Source organism: Perissodus microlepis, chromosome 13 (genome assembly GCF_051167445.1).
Source record: "Perissodus microlepis isolate ML-2025 ecotype Zambia chromosome 13, ASM5116744v1, whole genome shotgun sequence".
Lineage (NCBI taxonomy): Eukaryota > Metazoa > Chordata > Actinopteri > Cichliformes > Cichlidae > Perissodus > Perissodus microlepis.
In genome coordinates this window covers 9,648,768-9,675,843 of record NC_140473.1, presented here as the reverse complement: position 1 = coordinate 9,675,843, position 27,076 = coordinate 9,648,768, and the positions used below count along the sequence as shown (strand labels likewise).

Here is a 27,076-nt window from a genome sequence, read left to right as displayed (position 1 = left end):
TCATTTGAATACGTTTTTATTCCCTTTTAGGGTTGACCTGCAACTGTTAACTTAGCTAACGTAACAGCCTACTGTTACCAGTAACCATTCTAAACACATATAAAAATTAACAGGTTGTTTTTTAAGGCATGGCCTGAACAATGCAGCTACACTGTGTGGTTGAGCGAACAGAAGAGCAGATACTGTCTGATGAAAATCTCACAGTGATGCGACTAAAAATCATTTAGGTCCCATCCAAAAAGAATTTAAGACAATTCATACCATTTTTAAAGGTCTAGAAAAATATAATAGAGTGTATTGTCAATCAAACAGTTTATAGATGCCCACACTGTCCTCTAAGAAGAAGAGCTCTAATTAGGCACTTTAAGTGAAAACACCTGTGCCGGCTGTGCGTGCGTGTGGGCGACACTTTAAGACTTCAAATCCACAACAAATTCAAACTATGAAACAGTAATACTGCTTAACCTGGCAAACATATTGTGAATACTTTCTAATTTACTTACATACTTTTATATATTTAAAACATGACTTATGTAGAGCTGTTCTCATTGAAATACAGTATCAGAATATTAAAAACCACTGTTAATTAGCCGAACTCTGATGATGTGAACCCAGATCAGATTTAAAATTGAAACGACAGGAAGCTGCTTGCTGTTCAGATCTCAGAGTCTCTTTCTTTTTTCCACTTCACACCATCACAGAAACTCACACACTTTGTATTTGTGAGATATAAAAAATTAATAAATAAAGAAACTGTTGCCATTTCCCAGAGTACTGTGAATCAATACTGCGCATGTGTGAAATGTAAAATGACACACATGCTAGTTTGAATGTGGTTTGATTTAGTTTAGGTTTATTTTATTTTAGGCTGTATAGGATGACATAAAACACAAATGTCTCAGTCTATTAAGATTACTGGCACATCTAAATCTAAAATCTATTATATTTATCCAAGAGAATTACAATGCTTTAATGACTGTAGCATCTCTGAAATATTATAAACAATAGTTTTACACCCATTATACTGTACTGTGGTGCTCACAGGCCAAACAAAGGAACATGCAAGAGGCACGCAGGAAAGAATTAAGCACCCTCCCAGCCTAGCTCACACGTACAATAATCCTGCTGTGAATCACCTCTTTGTCCAAACCAGAGTCGCCACAATTCCAGTGACTGGTGCTTCAGCAGGAGTTGCCTTGGCAATGCCATGGCAGCTCTGAACTAGAAAAAAAAATTGCAATCTTAATACTTTTTGTTTACGCACTCACTCCCCCACATTTAGGGCATTCACCATATTCACGCTTCCTGTGCGATCAGCAGCAGTTTAATCTACTTCGAGAATTTCAGTGCTTTGATTTAGTTTTTTTTTTTAATATTTAAAAAAAATTAAATAAGTCTTTATCAGACACCCTTTTTCTAATAAAGCATATGGACAGACCCTTGATGATAAAACCCTGATCAACAGGTACAATTCAACATCAGATTAACAGACTGGAAAACTTTTCATCTCAACTAAAACTGTACAGTTTACAGCTCTATGGGTAAACTTATCTACATACTAGCAAAAGTATTCCTAACAAAGTATTAACTGAAAATCTCTCAGCAATGTTGAATGAAAGGTACACTGAAACTGAGTTACAAATCAAGCTAAGTGAGTGTAAATGTAAAAAAGTATAATCAGTATAATTGGTTACATTCGCAGCTACTTGCGCTATTATTTTTTAAGTGTCGCTACCGAGACCAGGACCCAAATGACGTAATAATAACAGTTGAGTGAATGTCACTTAAAGATACAACGTTGAAATTTAAGTACAGCTAAAACTCCTGAATGAACAGGCTGACTTTACTTTTACTTTATGCATTTTTTTAAACATATAAAAATTACTGTATTTTTACAAAGAATGATTATATTGTTTGTATCCAGATCTACATAATACTAACCAAAAGTGAACCATAGCTTTTAAATGTGATCATGAGGTGTACTTTTGCCTGTTCAAAGCACATTGGACAGCCTACTGTACCTGACCTCCTGAGTCCATCTTCTCAAATGCAAAAATAGGAACCAAATGACTGCACTGCATACAGTTTACGGCCACAGAAATAACTAATTTCACTGTAACAGCAAAGTCTGCATACTCACTGCTTTGACACAACAGAGCAACTCTGGACTAGAACTGCAGTTCAAGTTTATAAATTACAGATTTAAAAGGGGATGGTCAAACTTAAAAGCCGAGCTCTCCTGATATTCCTAGAGTGTAACTCAAAAACATCTTTCATCAGACCTCCCCTGCCTCATTCTTACACACCCAGCACCTCCAGTTTGCAAGCCATGCTTTTTTTTATTATCGATTTTCCAGTTTTATGACCATGTAATAAAAACACTGACAAAGTTGTTTTGAAAAATATGGAAAACTTCCTCCTTATAAGATCAAACTGTGATGAAAATAAAGTCGGAAAAGTACTTTTCCTGTAGTGTTGTTTTGTCATATAGAATATATAGAAAATCAACGTTTTCACTGTTGTGTGAGTTTAAGCTTTACACATTTACACTCACACACAATCAAACCCTTTTGTTGTTATTAACAAAAGCGACGAATGTCCTTAATATTACTGACTGTGGTTGAATTTAGAGTGGTCCGCTGCTATTGATACTACTACATAAAAGCAGAAGCTTAATGTATTCCACTTCTTTTATAACAAATTTATTAAGGATTTAAACAAACATCCAACACTTCTAACTTCTTATAATGGGTCTAATGTTTACAGCATTTCATCTTACACACTGTATTACAGCAGTGTGTGTGTGCGCGCAGCTGGTGAAGAAAGCCTGCAGACCATGAGCCTAAGTGACATATAACGCTAAGTGAACATAATGAAAAGTTGTCCTACTTACAGAGCAATTTACAGTTTAGGCATTGAGCAGATGCTCATACACACAGTGGTAAAATGAGTGAGCACTCCTCTAGCATCAATAGAGCCACACAAACTCAGAGCGCTGTGAAAACAACAAATGCTACAACATTAAACAGAAAATGTCAGTGTGGGAACATCACTGCTTTCAGCTGACGCGTGGATGCGAACATTTAAGCATAATAATCATCTACTAGAGGCCTACTGCAACCCAAGTGGAAACAACAATAACTGCAAAATGGTCACAGTTACTAATAGCACCATGATTCATGAGTTTTTATATGTTTAGCTTTATTCAAAGAGACGTCGGGGAAATTAAGCAGCAAAAGGCCAACATAACATGCGAGTCAGGCGGTATCTGCTAAAGCCACGTTTTTCCTCAGTGTGCATCTTGGCTTATTGAAGTGCATTTCCAGTATCGGCAATCAAAACTCCTCTCGCCACACAAATAGGTCATTATATAATCGCAGACCACCCAGTAGCATAAGTTAGCGTTACCACTAGGACAACCAACAGAAAGAGTTTGGATGTAGACAAACATATCAAAGTGGCATCTATCTTTGTATCCCCCTGCTCTTTCTGCTTGCACTTTAATAACTGGATAATTTGGCTGAAGGTGACATGTTTATTAGTGGGTGGCGGTTTAGTCTGATTAACCGCAATAAGCATAACAAAGTAGCTAATCATTACCAGAGCTGCTTGTAATGTGGCCACTATCAACTCTCCGATCACAAAGCCTGGCAACTTCTTGTTCTACTTGATTTATGTTCCTCACACATCACTATTACCTTGCATGAGTCAGGAAACAAAAACAAAAACAAACACAAAAAACTCATGTGCGTTATACTAATTGCTCTGCAGGTTACGAGGCAGCATAATGACTCACGTGGCAACAAATGATAAGTTAAGACACTGCCTGCAGTCATAACTGCAGCTATAACACGAGAATAAATAGCTCAAATCACTGAGAGAGACAGCTGTGTTTTTTCAGGCTAAATAAGGCTGAAGAAAACAATGTCATGACCAAGTTTTTCTTAAATCTCATCATGAAGTTCACAAGCCACACCTTTGCTATAAATTTAGAGCCACATACACATACATCACTTCACATCCACGCCCTCTCGTCTTATAATTCAATGCCAACACATAACAAAGCACAACATTAATATTACAATTCTCAATTTGCATTTGCAAAGCAAGCTGGGGACACTAGAAACTCAACATCGGGGACATCAAACAATTGTATTAGTCTGGCCTTTATCCAGGACACTGTGTTTACATTTACATTTAATAGGAAGATCCAACAGTTTAATTCCTCTGGTTAAGTCGTGTTTACATAAGAGCTGAATGAAACTGAGCTGCAGAAGTAGTAGAGCTAATGGGAGCTTCCCCGTGCTGCTGAGCACATGCAAGATAAAAAAAAAATGAATGAACATACCTTCATCTCTCTATGAGTCCTCTAGGTGACCAGTTTAACGGATCCCAAGCTGGAAAAACAAAAAGGTAGGAGAAGCTGTTAGAAATTTCAGAGAGTGCCAACTTATGTCTGCCACAACAAGACACGATTATGTTATGATGACATCACTTCTTCTGCTACACTGCTGGATGCAATGAAGAAAAAGCTGGGCGGTAGATGCTCACTTTAAACGGCTTGGGGAAAAAACATCGACGACTGCACACGAGACATCTTTCTTTTCTTTACATCCTGCAACACATCTGCTCGAGAAAGAGACAGACAAGGGTGTGTGTATGTGTGTGTACGGGAGCTTTCCAGTCCAATAATATGTGTTGCAAAGTACACCGTGGCAGGCTGATCGCTCATTCGCAGAGCCTTTAAAGTCGTTTATGTAATGCCCAGCGCACACTGTTGTAAGTCAGTCAGTCAGCGCTAGTCAGCCAGACTTGGCTTGTGACTAAGAACGGCGAGCACAAACAAAGTAACTAGTCGCTACTCGAAGCAAAGGCTTCCTCTGTGTGTGTGTCTGTTTGTGTGCACAGATGGATAATATTGTAGCTGTTTAATGGAGTGATGGACAGTGTTAACAGCCGCACGGCGCTCGTTTCTCCGAGTACATGGCAGCGTGGTGTGCCTGCTGTCTGCACTGCACTGACTATACCAACGCTACAGCAGAGGATGACGCCATTTCTGTAGCTGACAGTAAGCTAGAAAAGGAGAACAGTTGAGCAGGCAAACACTGGGAAAATCCAGGGAACCGCGGTCGCAATTCACCTGCCCGTGTCACGGCCATTTCTCTCATCGGAGACTGGGATAACGCTGTGTTTTTTGTTACAGGAAAACTGCACCGAGACCATCCATTTTCGTTTTCGCTTCTCTCTCTCCCTCGGTGTCGGTGCACTGCTCTCTGCGGAGAGTGCGCTCGACAGCAATAAATAAATAAATAAATAAAATATATATAAATGTAGAGCGAGGGAGCGAGATAATAACACGGTAGCTAGACCCCAAAAACCTTTACAGATATGTCATATCACCGCCCTGGTAGTACAAAACACGTCAAGTTGAGCCCCCCCGAAAAAAGAAAAAAAGTGAAGCTCGGCCGTGCAGACCGATTGGAAGTCACTTTCTGAACGGAATGCTCTACTGTGGCATTTCGCTGAACGTTCACGGAGCAGCGATGAGTGGAGATTTGCTCCTGACAAAGAAACAAGTCGACGAAACGGTTCGCAACAAGGTCAAGCTCGAAGAAGACTTGCAACGCAGCAACATCGCATTAATCCCCCCCCACAATCACCACCACCAACACACAATTTTATTGTTGTAACGCAAGCCAAGGTCGCATTCCTCCTTTGGTTTAGTTCACGGAGGATACAATGTCATCCGCCCCAGACAATTTGCTAGACCGAGCCGATGCGAGTGAGTGGACTGACCACCACCGCTAGCACCATTCCCAACAACGTTAACACACTCGTACAAGCTTCGAGACTCGGTAGTCTTTTCTCCTGTCCTAAAAGCTGCTACAGTGATTAACTAGAGCGTCGAGCTCATTTAAACCTCTCCACTAGTGATTCACGTCCAAGCGGTTTGTTACTTAACATACGTAACATAATAATAATAATCACAGAAAAATACTGGTCAAGCACCCACAACACCGAGAATAACAAGTCATCACTAGCAGTAGGTGGGGAAATATGGATAACCTTTGAGCTGATTTTTATCCCCACAACTGATCAAATGGGCGAGTTCCTTGATACACGGTAGCTCCAACCTACATTGGACAAGTCAGTCGTGAGGAGCCAGACGTTACTGGTGGCACAAAAGGAAAGCCTGACAATGCATTTTACCTCCGTTTAACTATATCGTCCGCCCGCTGCTCGACAGATCTCGTCACGCTAATAAGAACTCACCGATTGTTTCGGGTAATATCACTTTTTTTTGTTTAAATGGCTATTCGCGAGCACCGTGGCAGGCGCTACTCGACGACAGCCTCCCCGAGGATTCCTCCGCTCAACAACACAACACTCCGGAGCCTGTCCAGCACACTTGAAACTATTCAGCCACGGAGTAGCATAACCTTTCACTGCGCTCATCCGCCTAATTTGGCTGGCTACGGCTTAACTTTGTTATCGAACTGAACAAGTTTTTTTTTCCTTTTCTTTTTTTAATCTGCAGGTTTCTACTGCCCTGTCGCCAAATTCATTCATTCCTCTAAACCACCCTCCCTAAACACAACACAGCATTAGTTAACAAGTTAGCTAACGTCAAGGTTGGCTTGATAGCAGCAGGGAAGCAAGCTAGTAAAATGTTCTAAATAGCGACGGCTCTGCCGAACAAAAGCAGGCTTACCTATGCTGTCAAGTTGAAAAACACCTCTGGTTTTCGACGAAAGTGGATTAGTAATCCATAGGAACATTTATGAGAAAAATACGACAGATTTAAACGTCGTCCGTTGGCCACCGATTGATGTTGGATGCGGATGGGTAAAAGTCGTTTTCGCAGAGCTGCTGTTTGCCTTGTTGAGTAGCTCCTCTAGCCTAGCTCTTTCTGTGATCCTTCCCCCTCCTCCTGAGAATGATTGACGGGTATACTAATCCCGCCTTTTCAAAAATAAACCCCTCCAATTGGATGGCAGCGACAAAGAAAACGCCTTAGTAACACATGATTGGTCAACCGTGGAGAAAAAATATCCATGGTAAAGTGTCCGATGTACCCTACTGGGTGGTTGTTGACACAATACCGGAGAATACCAAGACAAAAAATGTTGAAAAACTACAACACCCAGTCTTAGAGTACTGGTGTGTTAGGTATGCATGACAGAGTAGCCCGACAGTCGAAGTAAGGTTTTTCTTGGTAACTTACATGTAAGGGATATTGTACCGGACAATGTAGAGATATAAATGCAACGGAGATTAATGCGCTGCACCTATCTGACGTTGCCTAGCTACTTCGCGCCTGCTCTGTAACGCAGACGAAACATATATATGTAGCTCATCAACACTAGCTGGAGAAGTGAAAGGCTTGTAGCGTGCTCTACTGTAACGGCGCTAGTTTAGCATAGCACCAGATGAAGTAGCCGACAGCACACCGGTTTAAAATGATATGAAGGTCTGGATATAACAGTTATATTTTGTGCCTTACTCGACCAGCGTGGAAGTGGATGGTTTTATCTTGAGAAAGAAAGACATACTGAATGGTGACACACCATTGTGTTAGCCTGCTAACGCTAGCCCAGTAGCAGTGTGGCTAACCGGAATTCAGCACCGGCTAGTTAGCGGACCGAGTCTGCCAAGGTGGGTGGAGTTAAAGTTTCGGTATGTGTTAAGATTCCACGGTGTTTTCTGCTCTGCCGAGCATGTTTCATTTCAAATTAATCACTACTGTATGTTCCTAATTTAAAGGGAGCCAGCAAGACGCGAAAACATGGTGCAGAAATGTTTCGTAGTTTTTCAGTGTGAGCGTGAAGAAAAATGCATCTGTACACTGGTTAAAAATGTGGCTGAAAGTGGCGTAAACGAGGCAAACTTCCTATATTGCGATGAATTCAGTTAACCTTTCGGTGCATAAATGTTCAAAACGACAAAAAATACTGCAAAACTAGTGATACATGCAGTTACAATGTATACACATCAAACATCTGATCAAATATAGTTCCATAGTTTTATTTTTGGTGTCTTTATCACAGACTTTTCTGATCTTGTAGTCACAAATCCAAAACAGCCGCACCTTTTTTTCTTTTTTTTTTAATTAAGCCAATCTTTGGGAGTTTTGAGTGCCTCACGGGTGAAGTAGATGTTTTAAGTTATCCAGTGGCTCATGTGACAGTTTTGTCACCACTACAAGGGGAATTTATAGTTCCGTTGCCCAGTTGTGCGTAAACAGGTCAAAGTGTAACCCATAGTTAAACTTTGTTCGTATGAGTAAAATGTGCTATGTGTCTGATTTCAGCTACACTTAAATGGCCTTGAGTCTCACATTCTTCTTGTCATGTCAGCACTCTATTTCCTGTAAAAAGATTGGGCAACAAGTTTTCTGAAGACAATCTGTTATTTAAGAGCTTGGTCGAAGTTTGACGGTGACAAATGACAGATACAAGTAACCTCACTAATAGTATACTTAATTTCTTTTTACTCTAGTGTTAGGTGTGTCAAATCTTCGTTTTCTAGAGCTCAGTAGTGTCAACATTAATTCCACCATATTACTTTAGGGTCATTCATCGATCAAATTTAACTGTTTTCTGTTGTGATGTGAGGTAATGTGCTTTTAGTTAATGTCTGCATTTAAAATGTTCCTTTTTAGCATTTGTTAGATTTAAAACTAAATCTGAAGATCAACTTTTGGTATTTTCTTCTGGTGAGTAAAATTTTAAAGCAAGAGCAAGTGTTACCAGATCACCCCGGGAGTGAGTTGCTGCCCCAAGTGGAGTAGTTAAAGTATGTAGTACAGGGGTGGGGACCTCCAGGCCTCAAGGGCCAGTGTCCTGCAGGTTTTAGATATCACCCTGGGTCAACACATCTGAATCAAGCGATTAGTTCATTACCAGGCCTCTGGAGAATGTCAAGACATGTTGAGGAGGTAAATTAGCCATTTGAATCAGCTGTGTTGGATCAAGGACACATCTGAAACCTGGAGGACACCTGCCCTTGAGTCCTGGAGATCCCCCACCCCTGATATAGTAGTGAGGGATGAAGGGAGCAGAAGATCATATTTGAGCATCATCTGCAGTGTGGTGCTTGTGGTACCAGTTGGTCGTAGTGACAAGAGTCCTGAGCATTAAAGTTAAACTGTCAGTTTAACAGTCTCTGTTCCTGTCCACAGCTATGGTCATGCAAACAGCTTAAATGAGCTTTTCAGGCAATTCCAGTGTTTTGGGCACTTGACTAGGATTCTTCCTTGACACACCTTAGGTGTAGTGTTTCAGGCAGGTTTCACCAGGAGGACACCCGGAGTAGACCAGGATACACTGGAGAGATCTCTCTGCTAGTTTGATAATGTCTTGGTGTACCCCTTGAAGGGCTGATGCAGATGGCTAGTTATTCCACATTCCAGATATTTCGTAACTTGGATGTCAGAACTTGGGAGTGACGTTACTCTTATAATATTTTTTTCCCCTTAAAAACCTGCTGCAAAACATTCATGGATGGAGCCATGAATGTCTTAGACTTTACTAGTGTTTATGCTCAGTGCAGACATCTTGGATTGTTAGCTCTGGGATTGTGGGGCTGCGCTGATGTTCCAAGTAGAAAATCCAAGTTGAGGGGGCATTCCAGATTCAAATTTCAACTGGGAACTTGGAAATTCTGACTTATTTAGGAATACACTGTGTGTCTCTACTAGAATGCTGCCCCTGTAACCTGGACCAGGAGAAGCAGCAGAAAATGAGTCGACATTTAGAGTATATAAGTCTGTCATTGTACATTAGATGTATTTAACTATTCTGTTTAATGCAAAACGGTTCTAGCACTTAAAAATAAATAAATAAGGCTTTGAAAATAATGAAAACCCTGAAAGAAGATGCAGACATTCACACTTTTAGGACATGACTGGGCTTGAAGGCATAATGTTCATTAATGAATTCAAAATTCACATTCCACACGTTGAGATCTTAAACGCTTAAAAATGGGAAGACTGTCATTTCCATTATACCAAACGCCCTTGAAAAATGCCAAAATAAATTTTTTCTTCTTCTTTTTTTCCCCCCACATGTCAAGCCATAAAAATAACAAATCCAAACAGGAATTTTTTTTGTATATAATAGTTAAAATGGCGTTTTGAATTCATCAGAACTTCAGTGTTCAAAACAAAGTTGCACTCATAGTGGGTTTTTTTTTTTTTTTATGGTTTGTTCTTTGTTCTAGTGACGTTGTTATGAGGCCAAATGACACAGTGCATGCATTTGCTCAAAAACCACATTTTTCTTTTAATAAATTGCTTTTTGTGTTCTTTATTTTCCATTATAGCTATATTGTATAAAGTTGAAGCGATGGACCATGGCACGGAGGCTGCTGCTGACCGAATCTTGCTGGAACCATACAAATACTTGTTGCAACTGCCAGGTGAGTCTCTTTGTCTCTCAGTGACCACAGGGGCAGGAAAGAGATGTAGATAAACAAGCAGCTGTAATGTCTTAAGTTCTTAAGTTAGTGCCTACTCAAATCGACTTGGCATGGTTCCCCATGGTTTTCAGGGTTTTCCATTAGGTCATAGTACCAGGTACTTTTTTAGTACCTACTTGCCCCGGGTTCAAAGCGATCCGAGCAGGTACTAAAATGCCATCGATTGGCTGGTCAGTAGTGTCACTCGATGAGTCATGAGAGCGTCTCATTCGGGAAAATTAAACCGCCATTTCTGAAACCGAGCAACAAGGGAGATGACTACAAAAATCAACGCTGCGATCCCCGAGTCTGACAAAAAGCCACAGACTCGGCAGCAGGTATATTCATGCGGCGACGTCCACCTTTTTTGTAGCATTCGCGTCATATATTAATTACGTCGCGGGACGCTTGGATGCGTTGCTATGACGACAACCATGCACATTATGTAGTACAGGATTGTAATTGAAAACTAGTCGAGTCGTGGTGATCCGTGGCGAGTCGATCCAAGTAGGTACTAATGGAAAAGGGGCTTTACATATAGCTGATGAGTACTTTAGTTACACTGACCTGAGCTGCTTGCTTCCTTTTAGTATTTGTGGAACAGAGCATGAGGACAATATCTTGGATACTGAACATGATAAAAGGCTCCAGTTCAGACACAGTCGGCACAATAAAGATTGGCAGATGTTGGTCTTTTTATAAACACCGTATGATGCTGCAGTACTGGCATATTAGGTGTTAAACTAAAGAATGTCATATTACCATCACACAAGCAGTATTTGTTTCTAGTAATCAGGTTTGAAAACGTGGGGGTTGTCTAATTTATGATAACTGGAATTGTCTCCTGATGTCCTCACTGCAGGAGTAAACATCTGTCAGACAGTCAAGAACTGTGGGTTTTACAGATGATGAGCTCCAAAACACTCAAATGCTAACTGTGAGAGCAAATGATTCTGACTTCTTCGGGAGTCTGATAAGGGAGTGTGTGCGCAAGTCTGTGACTAATAGACGAGATACACAGATATGGGTTTGGATGTTACCATATTTCATATTTTATGAGGGGAAAAGGTTCATTGAGGATTCCAGTCTTCTTAAATTATTGGTGTCTGAGGGGAAACTTTGACAAAAGGATGAGTGTAAAAGAATTATGGTTCTCAAATACATTGGAAAAGGGATTGTCTTATAATCAGTTGAGCATAATCATAAGTTATAGCTTACAGATTTCAGCTTTTAACAAAGTATTTCAAGTAATTTTGGTGTTTGGCGCATTCGCTCTAATGTCTTTGAAATAAAACCACACTAACTGACTGATATTTGCTATTACATTATAATATGTAGTTTTGCAGCAGTATATTGCTTTTTTGTTGAGGGTATTATTTTTTTTCTAAGCTCTAAAGTTACATGGTTTTTATTTCAATGTTCACCGCAGACTGGCTTGACAATAATTTGAGCATAAACCAATTTGCTGTATTTGTAATCTCTTTGATTTCTAATTTGACTTCTAATATTAATAAAATGGAACAGCTGTAGAAATGAGACAATGAAACCCTGAAATGAGCAAGCTGTGCACATCTCTGTGCATGTTTAACTGTTTTCTTTAGCGTGGATTCTCATTCCTAGCAGCTGTTTTTGAGATTTAATTATTGCTTCAGTTTTGATTGGTCACTTCTCGTCAGTAGAGAAAAGCCTGACCTAACACCAGATGTTAATTTGGATAAATGGGACATGTGCCTGGTATTTGTTAGTAGGGTTGTTTCTCTGCTAGAAGTTGCACCCTTTTTCCTTCCTGGCTCTGTGTTTCACAAATTACATTTTAAATAGAACAAAGGATGGCACCAGGTCTCTATTTTAAGTTGAGGCGATGATGGTTAATATTGAAAGAACTGCATTTGGAATATACTCGAGCCCTTTTAAGGCATAGTGTCTCAATTGTAAGATAGACTATATCATTATACTCCTAATGGTTTAGACTATGGCTTTGAGCACTCGGTGAAAACTGCTTTACAGCAGAGTTCAATAGGATGAAGGAGGAAAAAATGCCTTAAATGTTGTCTTTGAAGATAAAAATATCTGTTAATCCTGCCTGTGTTTCCAGCTTTTTAGTGTTTTAGTCAGGTAGGAGCTCAGCGGGAGCTGATCAACTAATGGTTTAAATGTTCACCCTCACTTAATCTTCAACTGTGTTTTGTATAAGTGGAGTTAAAATGTGTTTTCTGTGTGAGACTGGTGTTTATTTAGCCTCATTGCACACTAAATGCGAAAGCCATTTCTTTGAGAACACTCTGTACCTGCAACTCTATAATTAAAGCTTGGGTCCATACGTTTTCGTAAAGTGACAAAAATTTTTGTGATTTATTTATTTTTATTTTTTATTTTTTTTGCCCCTGTGCACCACAACAGTGGATTTTTCACTCCAACAATTAAGATGTGAACAGACTTCATGCTTCAATTCAAAGGGTTTAACAAAAGTATTGCATTAACTGTTTAGGAATTATAGCCATTTTTATACACAGTCCCTGATTTACAGAGGCTCAAAAGTAAATGGCCAAGTCAGTTACAAGCAGTCAGATCTGTTTTCCTTCATTATTTCATGACATATCAGAACTCTTAGTTGGTGGAGTAGTCATTTACTATGACTACTGGGGCCTCCACCAGAGCCCAGCATGTGATAAATGAAGATTATTTTAAATTGGTAATCAAGGAAATTTACTGTAATAGAGTATAGGAATGAAAAAAGGAAGGTTTAAATGACCGTAATGGGTCCATTTGGGGGTGGGGGGGGGACAACCCCAAAATTGTCCACATGAAGTCTTTGTGTGAAGTAATACCACTGTAGATGCCACGTCCTTTTAGGATAAAACAATTGATCTTTTTTTTTTGTTGTTGTTGTTCTGCTCTTTCGGTAGGAAAACAAGTGAGAACAAAACTCGCCCAAGCATTTAACCACTGGCTCAATGTTCCCGAGGACAAACTGCAGGTGAGAAAAATCATCCGTTTTGCTGCCAGAGCTGTCTGGTGTTAATTGTTGCTGACAGATTTAGGAAGGTGAAATGAAACTGTGCTCGTTCAGAACAGGTAGTTTATTTTTGCAATGCGACCATTTTGCATTTTATCAGCAGAGTTGTTCCTAAGTGTAAAGCATGTGAGAAGAGCTTAGAGCGCACATGATTTATTAAAGGAGATTGTTAATGCAGCTGAGGATTAAGTGGAACGAGATGGGGGGGGAAAAAAACGATGCAAAGCTTTTAAAAACTGTTCAGTTTCTCTGCATTTTAAACCCTTGTTTCTCCAGTTTTAATGAATTCCTAAGATTGAATGCATTGTGTTTACCTTTGGTGTGTTATATTTGTTCATGTTGCTGGAGCATTAGAGATGCACACTTGGGTAACACAGTGACTTGCATATACTGTGTATGTCGCCATTGTGATTCAAACACTGGTTTTCAACTCTGCGGTGCAAGTTTTGTCCATGGCTGTGCTAGTTTGTGGTGCCAGAAGTTGCCTTATTTGGACTAGAGAGTGTAGTGCCAAGTTATCAGCTAAAGCTAGATATTTTGGTTAACAAAATTAATTCATGGTTCAACAGCGACAGATCTGCTAATTATTACAAAGTAACAGACTAATAAACTACAGTTACACTCGTCAAGACTGAAGCACAAACATCTGTGATGAACCGTACCACACATGTACAGTCAATCGGCTTAAAACATGCACGCAGAATGAAGAGGTCCAGTTTAATAAGGTAAAGCCTAGTAGACTATGAAGTTGGGCATCTTTAACGAGTGTCTATGGGGATTGGCTCTGTTTTTGAAGCTGGTCTCAAGTGGCCACCACAGGAATTTCCAGTTTTATCACTTCCTTGTTGGCTTCCTTTTTCAGCCTGCTGCTGGTTAAAGGTACACTGTGTAAAATCTCACTGCTAGATGTCGGTGGATTGCAGATTTCATTCAGCTGAACTTTGTTTTCTTACCCCTCCCAATTCAAGTGATGGTGGCTGCTGTAAGACAAACAACTCTGGCCAGCTGTAGTGAGTCAGTTTAGCTCAGCTGTCAATGCCTCCACATCGGTTTATTCTCGAGAAGGCTTTATAACTAGGGCTGCCACAAACGATTATTTTGATAGTCGACTAGTCACCGATTATTTTTGCGATTAGTCAACTAATCAGATCATGCATCCATTGAACGTAAAACGTACAGCTTATTGCACCAGCATGCGTCTGCTGTTATATAACTATCATTAGCTTACAGCTTTAAGTGTTTAAGGTACGTGCTAACTAAAAATAAAGACAAGATGATAGTTTATTAAATTTTAATGAAATTTGCAGATTGTTTCGGTGAAGTTTATTAAACTCCTTGCTATCTAAAATACAACGGGACATCGGAGTATATTCTCGAGCATCTCACACTTCTGATAATCAGTTGTCTGCTTGACGTTTATTCAGCTGTGTAAAAACTATAACTTTAATCTCGGCCAAACCGATTTACTCAGGAACAAATAAAATACTAAAAAAAAAGCCAAACAATAACATTTTTAAGTTATCTAAATGACTTATATATCATGTTTAACCTGAGTAGCGAAAGACGGCGGTGGGTTTGAAAACGATTTGCCGGGAGTCCGGTGTTCTCACGGGCTCTAGTGAGCCTTGCCCCCGGCTAGCTATCGAGCTAGTGGGTAACAGACGTCTCCGAAAACGTCGGAGCGCTTTTGAAAGTATGTGGTGTCTTGATAAACTGAGCAGATATTTGAGGTTTACACAGTTACATTCTCGCCTGAAAATATGTTAAACGTTTATTTTGTGACCCAGAAAGAATAATAAGAGTAATAGTAAAACTAAGTAGCTGCCTCCATTGTTGGAAACTGATCTGGGCTGCGCTATGAATTCTGGGATACAGCTTCTTCCTTACTTATTCCTGCGGCTTTTGTGATCTTACAAAGCTTCAAACGACGCGTCGACTATTAAATCAGTCGTCGGCAATTTTGCTAGTCGACGTAATCGTGACTAGTCGACTAATCGTGGCAGCCCTATTTATAACTTTGTAAAAGGAGTCCAATATGAATTGATGAGTCAGTGAAGCTCATTTCTGTCCGATGACAGTGATACTGAAATTAGTTGTTGAGGACTTTTCTTTCTGTAAGTGCTGCCGTTTTTGCTGCTGTTAGCGGTTTTAGTGTGACTGATCTAACATTGTTGAACTTTTTTTTTTTTTTTTTTTTTTTTAAGCCAGTTAATGTTAAGCTTGGCTTTTTTTTAAGCCAAGCTTAACATTAACTGGCATAATGTTAGCTTTTAATCAGCTGTGGTTGATTAGCTGGCTCGTTGTCAGCAGTTTGGAGGCTAATTTCCTGATGATATGTAATTGTAACAATATTGGGAATAAATAAGTTTGTTTATGCATGTTTTTGTGTGTTAGAGCCCTGACTTCAGCTTAGGAGATGGAATTGGGTCGGCTACTGTATTCAAGATGGGAGGGCAACATGGTGGCTTCCAAAAACCAGTGCCCGTCTGTCTTTTTAATGGATTAATTCTAACTTGATAGGAATGCATCTCTGTGTGTTGGCGATGCCGTAATTGTTGCATTACGTAATTGCATACCAATCGATGTACGCTTAGAAGTAAATTCTCTTTTTTATAAAATAACCTCAAAATGACTGACTGTACCTTTTTAATGAATTGTCATTTTATAACTGCTAGTGACCTTGTTTACATTACATGTAGCCAGCTGACTGCTTTAAGAGAGGAGTGTGAGGTGTGACAGCTACAAGGCATGATTCCTTATCTCATCTGTACATCTCTAAATTGACGGCCACATTATTACACGTTTAGAGGGCTGATTCAAAAAGAGCTCATGTTGCTCTGATGACTGGTCATTGAGCCAGTTAGAGGCACAAGGTTCATTCATCATCCAGCTTTGTGGCTTGAAGCTAAATTTGATGCAACTAACAATACCAAGCTGTGTCAGATCAGGGCATGTTGTGTAGACATTTTTTTTTTTTTTTTTTTTTTTTTTTAATCTATTTTTATGACACAGATTTCCATCCCCTGAATGCCACAGAAGCTCCCAGTAAACTCCACTAAGGAATGGTCTACATAGAAATGCAGAGGAGAACAAATGAAATATGTCAAACAATCCCTTTTATTGGCTACATTATACAGGGAGTGCAGAATTATTAGGCAAATGAGTATTTTGTCCACATCATCCTCTTCATGCATGTTGTCTTACTCCAAGCTGTATAGGCTCGAAAGCCTACTACCAATTAAGCATATTAGGTGATGTGCATCTCTGTAATGAGAAGGGGTGTGGTCTAATGACATCAACACCCTATATCAGGTGTGCATAATTATTAGGCAACGTCCTTTCCTTTGGCAAAATGGGTCAAAAGAAGGACTTGACAGGCTCAGAAAAGTCAAAAATAGTGAGATATCTTGCAGAGGGATGCAGCAGTCTCAAAATTGCAAAGCTTCTGAAGCGTGATCATCGAACAATCAAGCGTTTCATTCAAAATAGTCAACAGGGTCACAAGAAGCGTATGGAAAAACCAAGGCGCAAAATAACTGCCCAAGAACTGAGAAAAGTCAAGCGTGCAGCTGCCAAGATGCCACTTGCCACCAGTTTGGCCATATTTCAGAGATGCAACATCACTGGAGTGCCCAAAAGCACAAGGTGTGCAATACTCAGAGACATGGCCAAGGTAAGAAAGGCTGAAAGACGACCACCACTGAACAAGACACACAAGCTGAAACGTCAAGACTGGGCCAAGAAATATCTCAAGACTGATTTTTCTAAGGTTTTATGGACTGATGAAATGAGAGTGAGTCTTGATGGGCCAGATGGATGGGCCCGTGGCTGGATTGGTAAAGGGCAGAGAGCTCCAGTCCGACTCAGACGCCAGCAAGGTGGAGGTGGAGTACTGGTTTGGGCTGGTATCATCAAAGATGAGCTTGTGGGGCCTTTTCGGGTTGAGGATGGAGTCAAGCTCAACTCCCAGTCCTACTGCCAGTTTCTGGAAGACACCTTCTTCAAGCAGTGGTACAGGAAGAAGTCTGCATCCTTCAAGAAAAACATGATTTTCATGCAGGACAATGCTCCATCACACGCGTCCAAGTACTCCACAGCGTGGCTGGCAAGAAAGGGTATAAAAGAAGAAAAACTAATGACATGGCCTCCTTGTTCACCTGATCTGAACCCCATTGAGAACCTGTGGTCCATCATCAAATGTGAGATTTACAAGGAGGGAAAACAGTACACCTCTCTGAACAGTGTCTGGGAGGCTGTGGTTGCTGCTGCACGCAATGTTGATGGTGAACAGATCAAAACACTGACAGAATCCATGGATGGCAGGCTTTTGAGTGTGCTTGCAAAGAAAGGTGGCTATATTGGTCGCTGATTTGTTTTTGTTTTGTTTTTGAATGTCAGAAATGTATATTTGTGAATGTGGAGATGTTATATTGGTTTCACTGGTAAAAATAAATCATTGAAATGGGTATATATTTGTTTTTTGTTAAGTTGCCTAATAATTATGCACAGTAATAGTCACCTGCACACACAGATATCCCCCTAAAATAGCTAAAACTGAAAACAAACTAAAAACTACTTCCAAAAACATTCAGCTTTGATATTGAGTTTTTTGGGCTCATTGGGAACATGGTTGTTGTTCAATAATAAAATTATTCCTCAAAAATACAACTTGCCTAATAATTCTGCACTCCCTGTATAAAGACATTAAATGCAATACAACAGAAAAATAAGATTGCCTAGATGTATGCTAAACACTGTAAAAATGTATGTGGTGATACATGTTTTACTCCCAATAGTACGTGTTTGTGACTTTACTCACTGAATTCAGTTCAGTGTATATTTGTTCATACAAGTTTCACTGCTTACACTCCTTTTTATGAGTTTGTGTGCATGCTGGGCATCACCTCACCCTTTCACTAGAAGACTGGGATGGAAATTTCATAATGATTGCAGAACTTCTCAATTGTCTTCTTTTGTTTCATTTTCTCTGAAGCTGGATGGACAAATGAAAGCAAATGTGGATTAACAGCAGTTTCAGTATGATGTGGCAGCTGCTGTTTATATTGGGATATTTCAAGATGAAAAGCATCCTTTGATTTTTCTGAAAATCGACAGTGCCCCTTATAATCCCGTGGGCCTTATGTATGAATTCTGGTTGTGTTTACTGACCTTTATGTTGTACACGGCGCTCGAAAATCTGTCAAATGTTTTTGTACGACTTTGCTAAGCTACGAAGCCGCACTGCTTGATGGATTGTCGGAGCATTACGGCTATCGTAGGCAGGAGCCTCACGGAGTGATACGTACTGTGCTTCAACATAATATTACCGTATTGTGTGTGTATAACCTCTTTTAAGTTTTGTGGATATTATGCATGGTTATGCTGAGGATATGTCGGCCAATTTCCACTGGAAATGCCTTTTGGTTAAACTGTCAGCAAGGAATTTGCATTTGCACTGTTAAATTTTTATATAACTTTAATGCACATTTTAAAAAAAAAAACAAAACAAAAAAAAAACAAAACAAAAAAAAAAACAGCTGCTTGTTTAAGTGAAAATACATTGATGTTTTTTTGTTTTTTGTTTTTTTTTGCACTAATAAAGTTGTGGAGTTGTAAAGTATTTTGTCTAGTGTCAATTATATCGTCAGTTATATCGTCATCGCAAATTTTCAAATGTCTATTGTGATAAATATTTTTGGTCATATCGCCCCCCGCTCTAGTGTAAAGCATGTATTAGACAGCATCTGGTGAATGTTTATGTATTTAAGATGTACTGTACTTGTGTTAATCTCCAGTGAAAGGCTACTTCTTTCTCAGCTTATTTTGCTCTGATCACCTTTGTGAGACGGGGATTAGTGGATTCAAGTCACGGACTGCTTCCAGAGTAAAAACCTACAGTTCCACTCATCCATTAGATTGTTGTAACACGTTCTTGGCTGCCTGATTAGAGTGCTACAGACACATTGAAATACAGACCGCAGGCAGATTGAAATTTCTTGAATTCCTCCCTTTTTCTCTGTTAAATGAATTTCATTCTGGATTTATTGGTTTTATTGAGCAGGGCCCTTGCCTTTGTCTCCTTAGGGCGATCAGGCTATTGATCCTATTATACTGATAGCATTATCATTGTACTGACTCAATACTGTTCTTGTTTGCATTGACAAAGCTACCTAATCTGTGTTTTCTGAATCTGCATGCCTTTTTATGGTGGAAAATGCAGAAGTGCTGAGCCTGTCGGGTCTCGTTACAGTTGCTGTTCAACAGGTCTGTTTGTCCTGAATGTTTTATAAACCCCTCACAAATAGAGGAATCTTAGCTCTGCAGTAAAGCCCGGAGGTCTCACACGGTTGTCTCCTGTGTAGTCTCCACAGAGGAGTCCAGTCTTATTTTTGATGACCATTTTCAGGCATCTATTTAACAAAAAAACAAGTACATGGATACCATTTGTGGGGAAAAGTAATAAAGCTGTCATCAGTGCGGTCATGTCAGCGGTTCCCATGAGACACTGTTTACCTCACTCTTTAATCACATTCTGCAGCTTTTACAGCAGATTGAAATAAACTCAGATTGCAAAAAGAATAACCTAAACAGTTTAGCCTGCAGTGTCATGTTTGATTATTTTCACACTGTATGCAGGTCAAATTTATTAAAGCTGAGAAAACACTTTATGAATCCTTAGTTTTGAGTTTGGTTGAGTCTGCGATGTTGTTGACAGGGTGTATGACGTGCATTCATAAGCAAGCTGTGTGAAAATCTACTCTCGTTCGCCTGATAATTCCACTTTAGTGGATACTTCCCTGTTACGGTGGAGCAGTTGGTTGTGGTTTAAATCTACTTCAGATATAACAGCCCTGTCTCTTCCACGCGTCTCCCTCCGTCTCTGTGTAGAAGCTCCATAAACTCCTGCTGAACCCACAATGTAGATTGAGAGCGCGCTCCTCGTCATCATTAGTGTACTGCCAAGAAGTCATCGTTGCCGCCACCATGGAAACAACCATGGCTTCAGATAGATGGAGGCAGTGACAGCGGTACTCTCTCTCGTTCACTTGGCAGTGCATTTTTTATCAAGCCCCATATGTGCTTCTGTACTGCGTATGACAGCACAGGTGGTGGAGGCTTGGGGAAATTCCCCGTGTTCATCATTTTCCTTGTGACCTTTAGCTGATGGCTTTCCTTTTGTTTTCTCTGACACTGTTGATGCTATATTTTTTTATATACAGTCTTTTACTTTAGAAACACATGTTCATGAGTGCTCGCAACCTCAGGCCAAGAGCTTCTTATGTTTTTGTGACAGAGTGGGACAACAGGGGAGGAAAAAAAAAGACTAGGAATCAATGTCAGGTTCTCATGAAATATAATGTGGATAAAAATGTAACTACTGGAATAATGAAGGCATGCTTAAAGTATTTCCGATGCACGGGCTGGCATTTGAACTTGTAATATCTGACGAGGTTATTATTACATGCAGCGGATGACCTGCAGACGATCACATCACAGTAAAAGCTGGACCAGGTTAGATAGTCAGCAGCATCAGTATCATACGTTATAACATTTTGGTAAAATGAGGTTAAAATACCGATACTTCTCTGTTTTGAAAACTGGTATGAAGATGTCGAGCTCAGTAAGTTGTGCAGAATAGTGAAGAAAAGTCTTTGCCGTGTATGGGAGTATTTTAGCTTTAATCAAGGTGAATTAGTTTGTACGACTTGGTCTCAAAATGGCTTAAAATGGTAATTCTTTGAACCGCCTCTCTGTTCAGTCCATTAATGTGACGTTATCAGCCAAGACAACAAATGTCAACTGGTTCTTCAGCAATAATCTATGGAAGACGTTAGGTGAGTGTCTATTAACTAATTTGCTATGCATTTAAATGGAAATTTGGACAAACTAGTCTGAGATTTGGAAAGTTTTACTCTTAAAACATGGGCAGCACTGTGGCGCTGTGGTTCGCATTGCTACTGGGTTTGTTTGTGGGTTCTCGCCGGGTACTCTGGCTTCTTCCCACAATCCACAGGTCCCTGCAACCCTGAATTGGATACGTGGAAGAGAATGGATTGATATTCCCAAACGTTTCTAACCATTTTTTTTTTTTTTTTTTTTTTTTTTTTTTTTTTTTATACAAAGAATCATTTAGGAGATGCGAAACACATCTGAGCCCATAGTGACCATTACTAATGAGTATAAAATAATATAAATTATTTTATGCCACATGTCTGCTCTGCAGTAGGTTATTACTGATTTATTTATTTAACTAACGGAACAGTTGTGAAACATGAGGGGGGGGGGGATTTTAGCATGTTGAGGCCTGCTTTGAAACAGTAGCTATAAAGCCTATGCAGGTCGCTTTGACTCAATCCTCAGATCCAGAATACCAGCAAGCCAGCAGCATTGGCAGTGAAAGCAAACAAATCTGTTCACACACTGTTAAATCCTGTTTACCTCTGACTTTTTGTTTTGACTTGGATTCCATAGCTGAGGACTAGTCATTCATGTGTATGTGTTCATGCTAGCCACCACTATTGATGTTCAGCAAAAAGGGGATGAGGTGCCAGGGGACGGATGTAGGACATGACCCACATAATAGCTAAAAATACAACATTAAAACTTAATTTTTTTTTCTGTGTATAGGGTTCACATTTTCTAACGTCATAACTCTGATCTAGTTATTACCAGAGACACTGGTTGTAGTACAAACCATTTCTACCATCTTCACCTTCACTTCACGTATTGACACCAACCAGTTAACCAGCGTTGGTTTAAGCAGCTATTTATGGGCTCACTATTTGTTACCTAGTCCTCACATTTATTGCTACGGTGACTAACATCACTATCGCTGTGTGCCCGGAAGAGGTGTCAGGTTAGAAATGTGGATAACTATTTGTAATAAACCTGTATTACAGGATTTCTCTCACAGTAGTTAGTCAGTTATTTAATTAGTTCAGAGCTCACTTATCCACATAGTTGAAATTTCTCTGGCTTCACTGCACTGCTTAAAAATGATACGCTTCTGTTTGCTCTTATTAAAACAAGAGCGTGTGAAGGCAAAATATGGGAACTCGGCATAAATACTAACGTGATTATTTATTTTTAAATGAATCCCAGATAACAGCTGTGGATTTTTTCAACAGTGGCAGAATATCTATAAATCCATAAATCATTTGGACACTAAAACACTAAAATGGATGAATGAAGCTATTTTTGTGAATGACACAATCCAGTAGGCATGGTGTGAGTGACCAGTGCTGCAGCCTGCTTCAGGTATAAATGTGATCACCTGCTGTAATCTCGCCAAGTGTGACGGTTTTATGGCAGAACATAACTGGCTTGTTGTTTTCATTTACCTCCTGTCATCATGTCAGACTCGGTATGCTTGTTTTTTGTGAATGTGTCTCTGCATTTATAATAGATTACTGATTATAGCTTTAGCAAACTGAGTTTCTGCGTCACTAACCTCTTGTGATAATCAATATAGACTTGCGGAGTACTGGCACTCGGGGCTCAAACAGCATTATGCAGTGTATGCAGTGACAGCCTGACTGATTAAATTCCTTGGAGAATGGAGACACTTAAAAGTCCAAAACCTGAAAATTGTTTGTGCTTGTGTTTGGGTTTGATGGCTGCTGCTGTTATCTGAAGCGCTCTAGCTGAATTTCAAGTTGATTGAGCCATTGTTTCTTTTTTCTTTTTTTCCCCCTGATGGTGCATTGTAATTTGCAGTGAACCTTTTTTAAATACTTCAGAATGTGGGTTTTTTTTGTTGTTGTTTTTTTTTTTTTTTTTTTTCCATCTAAATAATAAATTTTCATGTTCATGCATGTATTTATTGTAGCTTTACCCACGTCCCCTGCTTTGTAAGTGGCTCACTGAGGTTCCAGGGTGAGCAAGTGTTTGGGACCCTGCCGAAGGAAAGGTTGTTTGGCTGATAAACTGCTCAACTGGCCTAGCCTTGGCCATCTGCCTGACCCACTGAGTCACTCTTTGTGCTCTCAGGCCTCATACAAACAGCTTTCATTACCAGGCCACCCCACTTGTCTTTTAAATCAGCAGGGCACTCGAGCAGGCTGTAAGGCCAGCTCAGGACAGCAGACACCTGATGGCCACTGTGACTGTTGTGAGTCGACGTGGGCTGTTTTTGGGTTAACGGGGTGTGTGTGTGGGGGGGGGCTCAGTTTTCCACTGATAAATGAATACTATTATTTGGCATTGGTTCGTGAAGCACAGCATAAACAGTATGTGGTACATGTGTGCTGCCACATAGTGGTGAAGATCAGGATAGAATATATCCACAGTGCCCTTGACTCACCACAGCAGTGCTCTGGATGTTGAGGCTGGTAGGTCATATTGTATTAAAAAGCTTGTCAGTACACTCATCATAATGACTAAGGTTAAGCATTCAGCCTTCCTCATCGTCTCTGTGGAGGAGGTTAAAGTGCACCAAGCCCCGCAGTGACGCCTCTAATTGCTCAACCATGCATTTCCTATAACCTCGTCAAAGCTCTCTCTCCTGACAGCTGCTCCGTCACAGTGTGAGTCTGCTCCGGGCCAGAGTGCATCTTTGCTGAGCTCTTCATGCTCAGACTGACTGCTTAGCTTGTTTCAGCAACAACTGTTTTGTTTACTGATGAAGACTTTGACTTGTGGAGCAGTGCAGACAAGAGTGTAGACATGGCACCCTCTGCTGTATACAAGTTGTAATGCATAATTTACACAGCCTCTGACAACCTGTTGGAGTCTGTTTGAGCTGGAGGAGAGACTGCTTGTTTCTTTAAAAATATTTCCTCTGCACTGGAAGCTCTTGTAAAGATGAAACATTAACAACTGTACAAGAAGAAGATATTTTACTTCCGGATACATTTTTATATGAATTAACACAAACACACTTGTTCTTATGTCCAGGTGATCATTGAGGTGACTGAGATGCTACACAATGCCAGCCTGCTGATAGATGACATTGAGGATAGCTCCAAGCTGCGTCGAGGCTTCCCTGTGGCACACAGCATCTATGGCGTTCCTTCTGTTATCAACTCGGCCAACTACGTGTACTTCCTGGGGTTGGAGAAGGTGCTGATCCTGGAGCACCCTGAGGCGGTGCGAGTGTTTACCCGTCAGCTTCTTGAGTTGCATCGCGGTCAGGGCCTCGACATCCACTGGAGAGACACCTACACCTGTCCCACCGAGCAGGAGTACCGCAAAATGGTGCTGCAGAAGACAGGAGGGCTGTTCGGCCTCGCTGTAGGCCTGATGCAGCTCTTCTCAGACTGGAAGCAGGACCTGAAACCCCTCTTGGACACACTGGGCCTTTTTTTCCAGATCCGTGACGATTACGCCAACTTGAGTTCCCGCGAGTACAGCGAGAACAAGAGTTTCTGCGAGGACCTGACCGAGGGCAAGTTCTCCTTCCCCACCATTCATGCCATATGGTCACGTCCGGAGAGCACTCAGGTGCAGAACATCCTGAGGCAGCGCACGGAGAACATGGACATCAAACGATACTGCGTGGACTACCTGGAAAAGGTGGGCTCATTTGCTTACACCCGCCAGACTCTGCGGGAACTGGAGATGGAGGCCTACCGGCTCATTAGGGAGTTTGGGGGAAACCCTCAGCTGGAAAGCCTGGTCAAACATCTTAGCCAGATGCATCACGAGGCCGAGGCCACAGCCGAGTCTAGCTGTGAGCCACCCTCCAGCCAAAACCACTGACCGCATATTTACCTTAAATGCTGCGTGACTCCCATGCACTCCAGCACACAGATCCTTAGCTGATGCACTGATACAGACATGCACATTCCTGAAAACCTCAGTACATACCAGAACATCTCCTTCACACACTATGCTGACTCTTCATGACTGAATTCAGATAGCAGACCAGTCCCAAATGTTGCCTTTTGGTTTTGTGTTCATGAAGGCATCCTGCAAGAGTTGCTTTATTGTACACATAACTAACTTTTGTATCAAAGTGTAACAGTTCAATCAGCGGAAGACATGAATTGAAATTAACTTCAGGGTTTGTTTGTTTTTTTTCCCCCTTTTTTTCTGAAAATGAAAACTACCAAGATGGCAAAAAAGCTTTTACGCCTTTTGATGTGCACAACAGTGCATAAATGTATTTCTCCCCTCCTTGTAAGCAAATGTAAATTGTTTATCTAAAAGCAAGTCTCTCTCTCTCCCCCCCCCTCTCATGTTTAAAAATAGGATGTGGATGTCTTGGGCTTATATGTGGTTTGGGGCTCCTTAATCATCAAACCACCAGAGTGCCAAGCTTATAGGAAAGACCTCCACCACTGTACTGTCTCCTTGTTACATAACACACTGGTTTTACATGCAAAGTAGTGTTCCTGTTGCTCATGCTCTCAGTATTTGAATACTGTGTTTATGTTTTTGTTTCAACAGAGGTCTTTACACCTCGAACACTTCATTAGTGTCATACTGGTATTTATTAGGAAACAACTCTGTGCAGTAACACCTTGTTTGTACTTATTTAATAAAAAAGGTTCTTTAAAGATCACATGTGGAAAGCAGTTTTTGGCATTAGTGCCAGTTTGATCTTTTGAATCTATTACAGTAACTAATCTGAGGACAGATGTGCAAATGACAGAAGCTGTTCATGGAGATTCTTCAGTAGTCTTCAGCACTCGAGTAGTGCTAGTAATAAAAATTACAATTGCAAAAATATATTATATAATGAATTGAGTCACTATAACAGCAGGGGTTGTTATAATCTGGATGTATAAATTTAAGTGACTAAATTTTAATGAATTGCACTGGTAATTGATAACATTGATGTTACTTTCCAGTTTCACTTCAGCTTTCCATTTAAGCTTATTTAAAAAAAAGAAATTTCAGTAAGTTATAAAAATGTGTTTTTAGATTAAATAAAATCCATGAATGTTATGTCAATTTAAAAAAATGAAATACTGATAACATTTTAAAATTTATGAAAGTCACACTTCACAAAGAATCTGTTCTTTTTGAAACTGAAATAGCTTTTTGCCACAAAACACACCTTTTAAAAAAAAAAAAAATTACAACATATCTTAAAGTTTTAAATATTTCAGATATTCTGATTGTTTTCATACAATGACATTTCTGCCCTTTAGTGTGACCTAATGTCCTCTGTGTGTGGTTAACCCCCTGAAACAGCTGGGTATTATGTCAGGAGATGCAGTTAATAATTTCCAACAATTTTTATAAGGACAAAGTTTTGCTCACATATACAGTAGCAGTCCAACATAAGAAATGAATTACAACTTTTTACAGGCCAACCTGACATGTAGCTACATTTCTCCAGAGCTACACATCAGGTTACGTATGTAAAAGATCTTGGCTCCTGGTGGGAGTAACCTGGTTAAATAAAGGTTAAAGAAATAAATAAAATTTGAGCTTTATGACGTGACTTCCTGGCGACAGTCATCAATACTCAGACTGTGCTGTTTAAACAGTGTTCCTCTGGATGCGGTTGGTGCTTGGTCTGAAAAAACAAGACAACAAAACCAAACTGGGCGCCGCTCATCTAAATCCTGCGTTAGCTTCTGTTAATACTGTTGTGAGTTTTTCCTGAGCCACTGAAAGACGGGCAGAGCTGCGGAGGGCGGCTATCTGTCC

General features: G+C 40.2%; 2 protein-coding genes across 4 annotated transcripts in view; one reads left to right on the top strand and one right to left on the bottom strand.

The window, feature by feature from the left end:
* The window catches only part of arid4b (AT-rich interaction domain 4B), a 37,026-nt gene extending 30,104 nt beyond the window's left edge, over positions 1-6,922 (bottom strand). For all 3 annotated transcript variants that reach the window (XM_084949665.1, XM_084949666.1, XM_084949667.1), the window contains exons 1-2: positions 6,713-6,922; positions 4,349-4,397 (exon numbers count right to left, since the gene is read on the bottom strand). In XM_084949665.1, coding sequence (XP_084805791.1) covers positions 4,349-4,354 — 6 coding nt within the window. In that variant the 5' untranslated portion in view covers positions 4,355-4,397; positions 6,713-6,922. The remainder of the gene's footprint in view (positions 1-4,348; positions 4,398-6,712) is intronic.
* A 161-nt stretch (positions 6,923-7,083) lies between these two features.
* Positions 7,084-25,979, top strand: ggps1 (geranylgeranyl diphosphate synthase 1). Its single transcript, XM_084949668.1, has 4 exons — positions 7,084-7,656; positions 10,324-10,419; positions 13,365-13,435; positions 24,371-25,979. Exons 2-4 carry the CDS (start codon positions 10,347-10,349, stop codon positions 25,172-25,174), a joined length of 948 nt encoding a protein of 315 aa, XP_084805794.1. The 5' UTR covers positions 7,084-7,656; positions 10,324-10,346; the 3' UTR covers positions 25,175-25,979.
* Positions 25,980-27,076: the final 1,097 nt, after the last annotated feature.